At 36.1% G+C, this 13,981-nt stretch overlaps 1 protein-coding gene across 7 annotated transcripts in view; it reads left to right on the forward strand.

The window, feature by feature from the left end:
• The window catches only part of LOC135219822 (baculoviral IAP repeat-containing protein 6-like), a gene marked incomplete at its 3' end in the record, with an annotated part of 560,877 nt that overhangs the window by 250,235 nt on the left and 296,661 nt on the right, over positions 1–13,981 (forward strand). For 6 of the 7 annotated variants that reach the window (XM_064256914.1, XM_064256918.1, XM_064256921.1 and 3 more), the window contains 4 exon segments: positions 8,925–9,065; positions 9,244–9,862; positions 10,067–10,230; positions 10,414–10,560. In XM_064256914.1, the coding sequence (XP_064112984.1) occupies positions 8,925–9,065; positions 9,244–9,862; positions 10,067–10,230; positions 10,414–10,560 (1,071 nt within the window). 7 annotated transcript variants of the gene reach the window in all.

The raw sequence follows: 13,981 nt of genomic DNA on the forward strand, positions 1-13,981 counted from the left end.
TCCCTGTTAAGAAGTCAAAAGTACTGCGGCCTTCTTGCACCCTTGAGACTCTCTGGAGCAATTTCCTTCTGATTGGCTCTCAGAATTGGATGCTTATCCAGCAGCTCCCACGGCGCCCATGATGTTGGAAGCAGTCAAGCGCTCATTGGTGCCAGAAATGTCCACTGTCTACAAGTGCCAGGTAGCACCTGCTTGTGCAGAGTTACAACAAGGTGCGGGTTTTGCCTACCACTCCCTCATTGCCCACATCAACTTTAGTTATGGATATGCCTACTTCTACTTCTTCCGACATACAGAAGATGGTTCTTTCTCCTTCAGCAAAAAAAGCTTTAAAGGATGTAGAAGCATGGCTAGCTGAGAAGTGGGATCAAGGCAGAACTTCTTTTTGTTTTCTTCCCTCTAGGATTTCAAGATGGAGGTATCTCACGTATGCTACTAAGGAAGCTCCCTCCTTGGGAATCTGTGCCTCTTCCCAAGGAGATTTCTCAGGTTTAGTAGATGTGGCCAGATGTTCTGCCTTCACTTTGGTGAAGATTTTATTTTCAGCCTCGGTTTTGGCACATCCACTGAAGAACATTTTCAAAGTGTTTGAAGTTTTGAGTTTTCTTGATTGGGCAGTGGGAACCTTGGCTCGCAAAATTAGATCCTGTCTGTTCTTGCTGAAGAATTTTGCTTCAGACTGGTTGGGAATGTTGTCTTGTATTGACAGGGAATTACAGATGTCTCTCATGAGTTAGCTTCCCTGTATTTGTTGGAAACTCTGAAAAAGAGGAAGCTTTGTTGCTCGTACACCTGTAAGGGAGTGACCGCAACTCAAAGATCGGCTTTGTTGTATTCTCTGCTGGATTAGAAACACCTTTTTCTCCAGTTTACAGTCCTTGACATAGCTTCTTGGTTGCAAAAGAAGAGTTCAGAATCTTCTTCCTCATTCCTCCAATAGACCAAAGGAAACTCCTACTGTTAGTACAAAGAAGTCTCTTCCTCTGAGGGGACAGCCCTTTTGGTCCAGACCAAAATCTTTTTCCTGCTCCAGAGAAAATACCCGCTTTCCCTCAAAGGCTGTGAGAAAATTCTCTGCTAAAGGCCCTACTTGCAAGTGAGGAGACAGTTCTCTGTGCACAAGTCGGAGCTAGACTTCTTTCAGGAACGTTCCCCTGTATACCCATTTTGTTTCAACAATATTTGCAAGGTCCATCAATAAAATGAGTGCTGTCATATGAGGGGGGAAATGTATGACCTTAATATGACCTTTGTCACCAACCAACTGTTTTGTATGCCCGATGTCTAGTAATGCTAAGGTCCTGGGGTGAACCAAGCCTTTTGTCTAGGTTGCTTTACATGTTCAACTACCACTGGTTTTCAGTGATGGCTACCAATAGCACTTACACATAAGCAGACATGCATTACTTAGAAAGCTTTTGACCCGGTAAATTCTTTTCCTTCTCATCAGCCAAGGTGATAGTGGGTAGGAGTATTTGAGTTTCAGAAGTGTAGATTTACCCTAAAATGAGGCCTTCTTGTCTCATCAAGTCATGCAACATTTGGCAAAATTATTTATTCCCTTGTCAGAAGCATCCAAAGCTTCACCATGACTTCTTAAAATTTTCTTGCTGAATCTTGAACTGCAACAGTCAGCCTTTGGAAGCCTTAAAGCCTACAACCTTATGCAAGGCTGTGAACTTCATAGTTGCAGCCTTTAAGTCAGTACTGTGTATGTTCACACCAGCAGCCCTTCACTGGTGAAACCAGATCAAAAGTCAACTGTTGAGTGCTCTTATAACTGCCTTTTGCCACGACCTTGTGGCACTGACTCCACAACATTTTCCTAAGGATTGGCACGCACATTTCAGCTTGTCCTGCAAAGTCTTGGTACTGTGCAAGGTTGCCCATGCAATGCCATACTCTTCCATTGTATGGTTGGTTGACCTCACAGCCTTGATTCTTTCATCAATATCAAGCTTTTGCAGGATAGGACCTTCCTCGCCATACACATAGTACACACCTCTGTGCACAGTAACACAGTGACCGGCATTGCTAGAGGCATTGCAGTGGAAGCAAAGTGCTCTGGGGAATTCAGACAATGAACACTCCCCCGAAATGTTCAAAACAGTGACAGATCACATGCGAATTGACAAAGAGGGAAAACACTTTGTTACTGATGGCATTGATACTTTCTACATACATGTAGCCAATTACTGAAAGATATGTTTATGACTTGTATTGTGGTCAGCTATTACAAAGCAAAAAAATCACTATGTAATATGCATTTCCACCAATAGCAAGGAAGCTTAGAAAAAACACAAGTGCTTGACCATCAACATATTACCTTCTGCCATACACTATTGAACAGTAATGTATATGTATAAACTAATTAAAAGCGATTACATGACATTTTATGTGTTAAGTGACGTTGTTTGATGATGTGTTTAAGTGATGTGCTTTTAAGCCAATAGCATCACAAAAGACTTTTTCTCTGTATTACTCTCTTCCTCTTTTACTTTGTGATTTTTATTGGTTTTTCATAATTAGATTTAGTTATTCATCATTTTGTAAAGTAAAATTCGTAGGACAATATACTAGTACCTAGAAATAAAGAATGAAAAATGATGGGGGAGAAAGGAAAGGTAGGTATCTACGTATACTGTTATCTGCATGTGTGTTGTAGGCTATATGTAAGTATAAGGGTGTGTTACTTACTGCATTCTCTCTCTCTCTCTCTCTCTCTCTCTCTCTCTCTCTCTCTCTCTCTCTCTCTCTCTGCATTGTTACATAAATCCTTTAATAAATTGTGAAATACCAAACATCTTAATAGGCTGTATGTATGTGCACTAGGGTTGTTTCCGAGCATGGTATCAGGCATTCTCTCTCTCTCTCTCTCTCTCTCTCTCTCTCTCTCTCTCTCTCTCTCTCTCTCTCTCTCTCTCTCTCTCTCTCTTTTGTGATTATTTCACAGCAATTTACAATACAGCCCTGTAATATCCTTTTATAAAACATAGAAGAAGTATAAATGCAAATCCTTTTATGAAATATGGAAGAAGAAGAAGAAGTATAAATGTAAACAAAAATAAAAGTAAAGTCAAATACCTACCTACCCCTGTTCACCCATCTCACTGCATTCCCACTCCTTGCCCATCCTGGGAATTTCCTTCCCTGGCCATCCACCTTCCCAAACAACCCCTTTTCTGAGTGTGTCTTCCTGTAAAAAGTCATACTGCTACTTCCTGTATATATAGAAATAGATATATATATAGTGTCCTGGACTTACAGCACCACCGACTTTCTTATGGCATTTTACAGCGCCATAACTTGATGTTGTATCAAGTTATGACACCGAAGGTGCTAATGGCAAGAATAGACATCAGGGTAATGGCGCTTATGGCAAGTTATGCCAAGTTATGGCACCATGTGTGCTAGTAAAACACCATTAACTTGAAAATACCGATGTACGGCAGAAATCAACTTGTGATGTCATGCTGGAGCAGATCCCTTACTTTGTGTGTGTGTGTGTATGTATGTTTGTATGTATGTATGTAGTATGTATGTGTGTGTGTGTATATATATATATATATATATATATATAGACTATATATACTATCATATATATATATCGATATATCTATATCTATCTATATATCCATATCATATAATAATATATATAATATATCTATCTATCTATATATATCTATATTATCTATATATATATATATCATATATATATATATATATATACTCTACATATTCGATATATATATCTATATAATCTATATTATCTATAGATATCTAATATCTTATATAGCCTGATATATCTAATAGAGCTATATATCGATATATAATATAAGATAAGATAATATATATATTAGAATAATATAATATATATACTAATATAATATATATAAATATTTACGTTATATATCTTATATATATATCATATATAATATATATATATATATATACTATACTATATTATATAATATAACATATATAGATTGTATATAGATATAGAATATATATATAGATATATATATATATATATATCCATTCAGAAAATTGCAGACAACCACATCAGAAGAGACATTTATTGAGACGTTTCGCACATACAATGTGCATCTTCAGTCTGTTGAGATAAAAACACATACATAATAACATTCAATAAGAGCAGGATTCTTAATATAGTAAAAAAAAATACAAGACTAAAATTAACTTTAAATTGACAAAAAAGAACTAAAAATTGACAAGTAAAAACAAAAAGGTAAAAAGTACAAATAAAAAACAAATACCAAGGCGCAACCAACCGTTAGCTGAGAAGGAAAGAGGTAGAATGACTAGACTTGGGCAAGAAGTTAAAACGTTGAGTATGCCAGATAAAGCGGAGAAGATGAAATTCCACTATTTAACGAGGGAACAAGACGTTTGATATATAATGACTCTATAGTGGTTAGGTAATCAGAGTCTTTAACTGAGCCTAAAATAGAGAAGTGTTGTTTCTTAACCTCTATCTTGCAATTGATTGCGTGATTTTTTATGTTTGAGTGTTCAGGCCTACTTAATTTTTGACCCATCCTAAAACTCAAGCCCATGTGACTGCAGTATCTCATCTGCAGCAGCCTCCTAGTCGATCCAACGTAAATTTTGGGACATCCTGGTCACGTAAATTTGTATACCACGTTAGATCGCATGAACTGCTGCAGCCGATCTTTGAAGCAGAAAAAAGAACCTATTTTGCTTGGGTTGTTAGATATGAGTTTTATCTTTAGACATGGAATTTCCCTTTCAATAATTCTAGTCAGGTGTTGTGAAAATTTGCTGTTGTATATATATGGTATGGAGGCATACATTAGTTTCTTTGGCACGTCTATCATTGGAATGGGTGGTTTAAAATGCAAAGATAAAAGTTTGTTAACAATATTAAAAAATACATCCTTAGGGTACGAGTTTCGTTGGAAGATATTAGATAAAAAATCAATTTTTTTATGAAAGATATCCCAGTTTGATGAATACTTTATTGCTCTATGAACCAGAGTGGAGATGGCATTAAGCTTAAAACTTTTGACAAGAGCTATAAAAATTATTAGAAAGTCCCGTATATGTTTTCTTATTAAAAACTGAAGTGTTAAGAATTGAATGATCCCTAGTAATACAAATGTCAAGAAACGGTAAGGAATTACCGTTTTCGAGTTCCACAGTAAAATTAATGTTAGGGTGTTTCAAATTAACAAACTGTAAAAATTGTGAAGCTTGCCATTTGTATCTAAAAAGGGCGAAGGTATCGTCCACATACCTTCTGTAGAACAATGGCTTAAAAGAATCAGGACAAGAATTCAAAAATTCTTGTTCAAGAACTGGACATAAAAAAATTTGCGAATAATGGACCCAAGGGAGAACCCATGGCCACACCATCAACATGAGAATATAATTTATTGTTAAAAAACAGGTTGATGGTGTGGCCATGGGTTCTCCCAGTGTTTCAATTTTCCTTCGTGGTTGTAACTTTGATATAAACAAATGAAAATTAATTAAAAAAAAAAAAAGCTTTCTGGATGGTTGGTAATACTGCAGGGGGGGGAGTTAATTTTCAAAACACTTTAATACTGATCGAACAGTAGACAATAAAGAAACAATTATAAGAAGTAAACTGTGGTAAGAAGTTTTTTCTTTTCATTTGCATTTCTTCAGGTGTTGCAGATGTTATAATTGACCATTGGAGGCTTTGGCATTGCATTCTGTTCACGGATTGAATTCCACAATAAGGTCCTTTGTATCCTGTGTAACATTGATTGCCTTGCCAAGTTTTTTTAATGTCTATATTGGTTTTTCTTCTTAAGCTGCTGCTGTTTTTTCGTTGTCTGCCTCAATCAATGATTTTTAAGTTATTTAAATCCTATTTTTTTAAAACTTCTGTATGGTCTTCAGTATTTTCTCGTACTTATTGATATATTGTAACAACAAATTGATATATTGTAACAACAAATCCAGGTCTTCTTACTTTGCTTGCTGCCCAAAATTTTCTTTACTTTGTCATCAATCTGAGGGAACAGTTTAAAAGTCATTCACAATAAAGCATCCACCATGCATAGACTGTCAGGTTTCAGTTCATTTATTACATACATGATAAACTGAATTGCATTTGAAGAATGACTTTCTACATTCCATGATATTATTCAGGTTAACATCAGTAGCATTTTTTTGAAAACAGGATGCTAATTCTTGACTTTGTTCTAGAGAAAGCATGGATTGTTTGTGTGACACACATCTCCAAAGTTGATCACAGTGCTGCTGTGTATTAGTCATATTAGTCCTTTTATGCTTTGAAACATTTTGCCAGCCTTGTAATTTGACAAATTAAAGTGAAATTTGGCATCTTCTAGAACAGTACTGTTTCACCTTCATTGAAAATTTACTCTGGGCATTATCTTTTGTCTGTTGTAGTTTTTTTTTTTTCAATTCGTGTAGGAATATAGCAGTAGCCTTAAGATTGGCATTCATAGATTCTCCATTATTTTTATGTAATCAGTTACCTAATGTGAATAGTTTAGTGCTTCCTAGTTCCTGGGTTAATTTTTAAAATTCCACCTAGACACTTGAGGTCTTTTTAATGCAGTCCACAGGAACATTTGTTCAGTTTTCATCTTTAAGTATATGTGAAGCACTTAGCACTCACCATTAACAGAACTTCAATTGTTGTAGGGATAGAAGCAAAGGAAACAAATTTCTATCTCTGATAGAAAGATCAAATCTACAACTGAAGCAGTAGCTTCAGTTGTAGATTTGATCTTTTTTGGATGTTTTAGTGGCTTCAGATATATTATTATACAAGACTTCCAGAATCTCCAGTTTCACAAATACATCTCAGTCTTTAGTCTATAGATCTGACAAGGTTATCCAGTATCACTAGATTTTTTGTTGCCTTAGCAGAATCAGGGTCTTACCTATTCCTTTTGGTTGGCAAGGATTTCAAGACTAGCATCACCAGTAATGCACTTTAAAACCATCTTAAGCAGTCATGTTTGGAAATCACAAAGATCTGAAGTCATTAGTACAATCAATTGAGACTGAATACATTTCATTATTTAGATTGTGAGGGAGATGGCCTGTTATGTAAAGCAAGAGGGGGTGGTGGTTGTTGGGTGTGAGTCCAGCATAGTGGAATCCCTGCCCAAAAACTGAAATATAATGTTCTGAATTTGTAGAATTTTTATTTAGTGTGTCTATCTTGCTTGTTACTGTATTTATGTATAAAGAGAGAGTGCTGTTATGGAACTAAACCAACTTTTCATGGAACAGAACTCACAATATTAACCCTTAGTGGACGGGTAAAAAAAATCAGTATGCAGCTTCTCAGGCCGGTTAAACTTTGAGGTCAGCCAATTTAAAAAAAATACATCAATGGAAAGCGGAAGCTATGCAAATGCACAAGGCGAAAGAAAAAAAATTCAAAAACATTTTCCCCAGCTTCACGAGAGGTTGAAAATGACTACTATTTACAACCCCTTGTGGGGCATCTTTTACAAGACAATTGTAAATTTGACTAATTTGTTTTTTCTAATAAGTGATTTTATTTTTTGTAAAATTATAATTACAGTAACAAATTCTTAGCATATTTGTCATAAAATATTTACGTAAATGTACTGAGAATGAAGGTTCATTAACTTTATTTGTACATGGTTTTTTCTAAAAAAATTTTGCACTTTGCAAAATTACATTTACAATTGACATACTATCATAAAAGATAAAAACTAAAACCAACAGCAGCCCTTTGGTATTTATGAGCAAATGTATAAAAAGACATCATATAAGACAGATAAGCAGTACTTTCCCCTCGAAGTCAAAATCACTACTAAGCTTGCATAAAGCTGCCGAGTCTTGATTTTAGCCAGTGTAAAAGTTATCATTAGTAAATTTATGGACAATAGAAGTATTGGCACCTCTTTCCCACCCGATTCTTTCCAAATCGATGGTGCTTAATATTGCTTCCTTACAGGATCAATCTGTCCACCATCCCAAACCAGTTATTATTACTCCGGAGAAGCTATCTGTCCACAAAGGGTTAAGATAAGCTTTGATGTTCAGTATTAAAACTGATGATGCTGCATTTTGGGAATAGATGGTGTAAATGAATAATCTCTCAATTCAATTTAGGTCTTTTTGGGAGGGATTGCTAACCCAATTTTTTTATCCTAATTTCATTGACACTAAAGATTTTTTCTCTATTCTGGTTGTTACTGAAAGTATGCTTTATTGCAGTATCCCCCTTTTAAATGAAGTTGATAACCAATTTCTTAGCTCTTTTACAAAATAAGCTAATCCTCTTTGTATGGCCTTGGTATCTTGTTTTGTATTTTGTCTTCTTATCAATTACCAGGAAGTAATTTAGATTTAAATTAGCTCTAATGTAATTACTGGAATTTGGAAGACTCAGTTGGGGTTTCAGTGAGTGTCTGGAAGAGCTGTGGAATAATGTAAGATGTACATGTAAAAGCATTTTATGGCCAAGTAAGTGGCAAATATTCATGGTGTTACTGTAGCATTTTAGAACTTGCACATTTAAAAGTGAACTTGATAGTTATCATTATTGTAAGTCCTGGGCTAGAGAAGGATAAATGCTTTAATTTTATGTAGGAAAATAGTGACTAGCGAAGAAGATAAGGAAATTTTAAGGAAAGAGTGGGAGGGATTTTGTCGGAAGGTAATAATATTTGAAGTAGAAGTAAAGGCAGGTGATGATACAGTTATAAAGGAATATAAGACATTTTGATTAGGCTGTTCTTACATCTGCAGTACTCATGAAAGAACTTTAAAGTATAATGCTGTAATTATATTTCAAGCTGAAATTTGTTTATTCAAAAGTGGTAACTGGAATTCTATGGCTTTTTTAAAACACAATGTTAAAAGATTACATTTAGAACTAACACACAAATAAATTGCAGCTACGTAAGGCAGCTGAGGACATGGCTATAAAGAATCAGGCAGTAGAATTACTTCTTGCAAAGAAGGCCACTAAAACATACCAAGAGAAGTTGCAGACACTCCGTGAGCAGTTAGCTTCAATGAAATATTGCCTTCAGAAGGTACACAGAATTATTGTTTTGAATAGGCTTGTTATTGGAATTATGTTGTAACTTGAAAGTACTGTAGATAAGAACTTATACAAAATAACAGATATGATGGTAGGATGAGAGTTGTGAGTTAACTGCTTCCAAATTATTTTATCATATTTTTTCACATAATCCAACCTCATTCTTTCAGGCCAAACAGCGCACACATACACTGACCAAGGTTGTTGCTTCTGAAAATTCACTTCCTCTGACTGTGAATACGCTGCTTCCGTATGATGGAGAAAAAGCAAATGAGGTAAAAGATGAAACCAGTACCATATCTTCAAGTAGCTCAGATGCAACACCTGATCATGAAGGTCTCAATTCTTGTGTGTTGCCAGATTCTGATGATATGATGCATTCCTCTGTACAGTACATGGGGAATGGAGATGTTGAAGCAGATATTGCAAGCAAAATGAGTGTGGTTGGGTCAGATGTGACAACAAAAATAAAGTTTGGGCTGTCATCGTCGTCAGATAAGGAAGAAACAGATAGTTTAAAGGAATCACAGCAGCAAAAATCCCACACCAAAAGGAAGAGTGAGGAAGATGTAAGTTCGCTTGAAAGCAAAGCGTCAACACCATCCAATGGTCACACTGCTAACAAAGAAGGAGGAAAGAAAGTTCCTCCAGTTGTCCAGGGATCTATGGGCACACCTTGGCAACAATTGTTGTCTTTACCACCACAACAAATGCTCGTTATTGAAAGGATGCATTCAGGAGCTCGTCGCTTTGTTGTACTAGACTTTGGTGCTCCAGTTTTGCTGACTGGTTAGTTTAGCTTCCTATTTTTCTCATAGATTATTAATCATGGAGTTTCACTTTGAAAAGTATGTCATTGAAATTCAATTTTGTGGTAGTATTTCCTGTGAGCTAATTTTTTTATATTGTCATACTGTATTGAATTAGGAAGTTGTGCAATTGAATTAGGAATATATGCAAAAGCACAGTTACATTTAATTTTAATTTTCACAGATGTTGTGATACCAGCGTGTAGTGATCTTGTTTCACTCAGTATTGACATATGGATGACAGGAGAAGAAACTGATGGAGAAAGATTGGTAGTAGCATCAGATATTGGAATGCGGCCACTTATTCTGGCTGATTTGCAGCCCCCACCTCTCTGTCGATATTTAAAGGTCAGAAGATTAACATGTTTTGTAATAACCAATGAAGTACTCAGTGTAACATTATTTTTGAAGGTAGCTTATGTTATGCAGAAACTTCTATATTTCATTTTTTATTCTAAGATCCTGCCTTTCATTCAAAGGTTTTTCTGAGAATTTTTATTACAAATAGAGTTATTCTATCTCTTTTTACAGGTTACAACTCTTGGAAGGTATGGGATGAATACATCATCTCAGTGCAGAATACCAGTAGGAGCATTTTATGGTCATACACTCATCCTTCCTTGGCAGATGCAACCCAGTCAACCACAACTTGGTGTAGTAAATAAAATTACAGCCCAGGTTAGCATATTACACTGTTTAGTCTGTTTTTGCTTAACTAAATCATTCAGTCCCTGGTGCCGCTAAGCAAAAGCCACCATTAACCAAACTTGGATATTTGTGGCGCCGATAATCGGTTAATGGCGCGTCTGTTAGGTATGTTATGGTACTATAACAATTATTGCCGCCCTTTGGCGCTGATAGCTGGAACTTAGCACGTTGTGGCACCATAAATTGCCAAATTTATGACACAGGACAAGTGCCATAAAACCGGATGTCCTTTAACGGAGTCTGCTGATGACCAGGGACTGCCTGTTTATAATATATATACAAACAGCCCCCAGTTAGCGTTGGTGTTGGTTAGTGGCATTTCGGTTTTACGGTGCTCGCTCAATATATTCATAACTTGGTTTTACCCTTCATAGGGTTTATAACACCATTGTCGGGTTATCGCTGGCTTAGGCTAAGTACTGAGACCGCCTCATAAAGTACAAACATAACGAATATGCATCTTTTCCTTGGTTGTTTTCAAATGTTATCCTTTACTTTGCTGTATCCAATAATATTGTATGTCGTCTTATATTACTATTTTATCATAAAATATACAAGCAAACTGATCATGTTTTGGTTTGGAAAAATCAGCTGAGGGCAGAGGTAAGATTATTTTGCCATATTAACTCAATTCAGAGCGGTTTTCTTGCTTCTATTTAGCGTAAATTAATGTCTAGAAACTCTATTCATATGTGACAAGGTTATTTTTTCATTACATGAGGTGTTTTTAAGTTGAAAATTTACTTAATTATGTGAACTAGACTTAGTTATTATGTTTGTTAATAGATGGCGCTGTAGTCTGGTTATCGGTACTTTGCCTAAGCGCCAAGACAATCATAAAATACAAACATAACAAATATGCATCTTTTCTTTGCTTTTTTAAAAAGTTATGCTTTCAAAAGTTATGCTTTCACTTAATTCAATAATACTGTATGTAGTCGCATATTACTACGCATATAGTATAATAAAATACAAAGTAATCTATGCTTTGGTTTGGAAAAATCAACTGAGGGCAGAGGCAGGGTTATTTTGTCCTATTCAACTCGATCAGAGCGATTTTCTTGCTTCTATTTAGCATAGATGATCTTTAGAAACTATTCAAGTTGAAATGTCTGTCTCGTTATAAACTCTATTGTTATTTTTTCATTAATAGTGTCGGGAGCATTTTTTTTTTTTTGTAAAATTATTCTGTTTATTTTCATTTATAATAATACAAGACTTAGGTATTTATCTTTTATCGGCGTGAAAACAACAGTAAAATGTGTTCATTCATGACCAGTATTTTACATTAAAACACTTTTTCCTCCACTATTGTTTGTGGTAGAGCTGCATCTATGTTACTAATGCATCATAATTTGATTGCATTATTTTTCTTGAACACTTGGGGAGTTTCAGAGTGATACACCAATAGGGGCTTCACTTTAAAATCCCCACTGGTGTTTCCACAGAACGAGAGTTAACCTGTTGTTCATAGGCTTGTGCCCTGGCAATGAACTTTCCTCCTGCATGATGTAGGTCCATTTTGGCATTTTTATCCAGAACAGGCATGTCTAATAATTGAACACCTGTTGTGGGAGGAATCCTTTTGGCATTTTTTTTCCCAGAACAGGCATGTCTTGTCATAATTGAACATCTGTTGTGGAGGAATCCTTCAGCCTCAAGTTACTCCTTGAATTCCTGAACAATTCTTAGGTGGCATGTTTATCTGAGCTCACAGCCTCCCCATGCCATACGACACTTTGGATGCCTGTATGCTTTCTGAATTTTTCAAACCAGCCTCTGCTGGCTTTAAAATCACTAAAAGCAGCACTTGTAGTTGGCATTTTCTTACTTAAATCGGCATGCAACATCATAGCTTTCTTACAAATGACTGCCTCAGACACACTATTCCCCACCAGCTGTTTTTTTTTTTTTTTTTTTGTAGATCCACACCAGCAGTAGCTTTTCAACACTAGTTGTGATCTCTGTTTAGATAATAATAGGACCCCTTTCGCAACATCAGCTGCCTAGATTTCATGTGTCTTTGCTAAGATATAGCTGATTGTCAACAATGACTTGCCAAACGTCCTAGTGAGATAAGCTACACATGCACCACTTTCATACTTCGCTACAAGTTCTTTCTTTAATTCTACCATATTTCTGGTCTTTTTCACCGAAGGGGTGGCACTTGCAGCTTTCTTTGGCCCCATGATGGCTAATTTGCAATGAGTTTTATGGGGATATTGGCACAAAACACAAATACGTGTGCAGCAGTGCAGACTAAGAGCGTGGAGATGCTTATGCTTGTTAGAAGAGAAACAAGGCCAGAATGGGTCACAAAAGAAAATGGGATGCTTTGTTTGGGCACTTGATTCAGGGACCGGTCACGCGCTGGGCCTCGGATGGAGTGTTTCCAAGCGTACTAAAACTTAGGAAACGTATGATAACACAGAAAAAATTTCAGAGAAAAAAAAGTGCAAAAACCAAAACGTATAAAAATCGAGGCTTGACTGTACTTATATGAAATAATCAGTGACGTTGGAACGTCATGCGGCTCCTAAAAGCTATAGGATGGTTGCGGGCTGTGATCCAGTACTTTTTATGTTCCATACAACATAAAAATCTGCTTCTCAGTAGCTTCAACTCCTCTCTCCAGCAAGGGTAGTGAGGAGTGGTGACAAACCCATTTCATGTGGCTTTGTTTGTTGTATGAACAGATATAGTTCTCTTTTATTTCCATGTATGCATTGAATCTGGACATGTTACATTATATTTAAACCCAGTAGACTGGGTGTTAGATACTCACATATCTTGAATATGAAGGCTTAGGTCCTCTTCATTAGATTCATCATATTCTAAGAAGAATGATCAAGTATGCCAAATCTCCAGTTATTTCAGGATTCTGATACCTCCCTCCAAGTGTGAGTCTATCCTAATGTTAAGACTGAAGGTTTGTTCCTTGTATGAACAAATGGCAAATTTTTAAATTGATTTGTATTTTTCTTAGCTAACAAATCTGAGGTCTTAACACTAACTGCCCACATTTAGACACCCTCTTATGTCTTTTCCTGGGTTGGAAGAAAGACTAAATAGGTCACTAGGTTTGAGCATGGTCTCTGACTTAGTTACGCATTGGATGCCAAATGCCACAGATTCCTTGTATTTACAATTTGTTCATACGCAAGCAAACCTTCGGTCTTAACATAGTGTAGTTTCTAGCGCCTAGCTGGATCCGGTTAAAAAACCAGATGAAAGCAAGGAATCTTATGATATCTGGCAATGCATGTGTAGATCGGGTGAAGAATGGTTAAAGACCATTCACCTAAGCCAATGCATCAGTCTTTTCTTAACCGCCTGGTTGAGTGTAGTGGTTAACCTCTCTTGGCCTTTGCCCAGTTCATTGCCCGTTTTG

This window comes from Macrobrachium nipponense, chromosome 1 (genome assembly GCF_015104395.2).
Source record: "Macrobrachium nipponense isolate FS-2020 chromosome 1, ASM1510439v2, whole genome shotgun sequence".
NCBI classification, from domain to species: Eukaryota; Metazoa; Arthropoda; class Malacostraca; order Decapoda; family Palaemonidae; genus Macrobrachium; species Macrobrachium nipponense.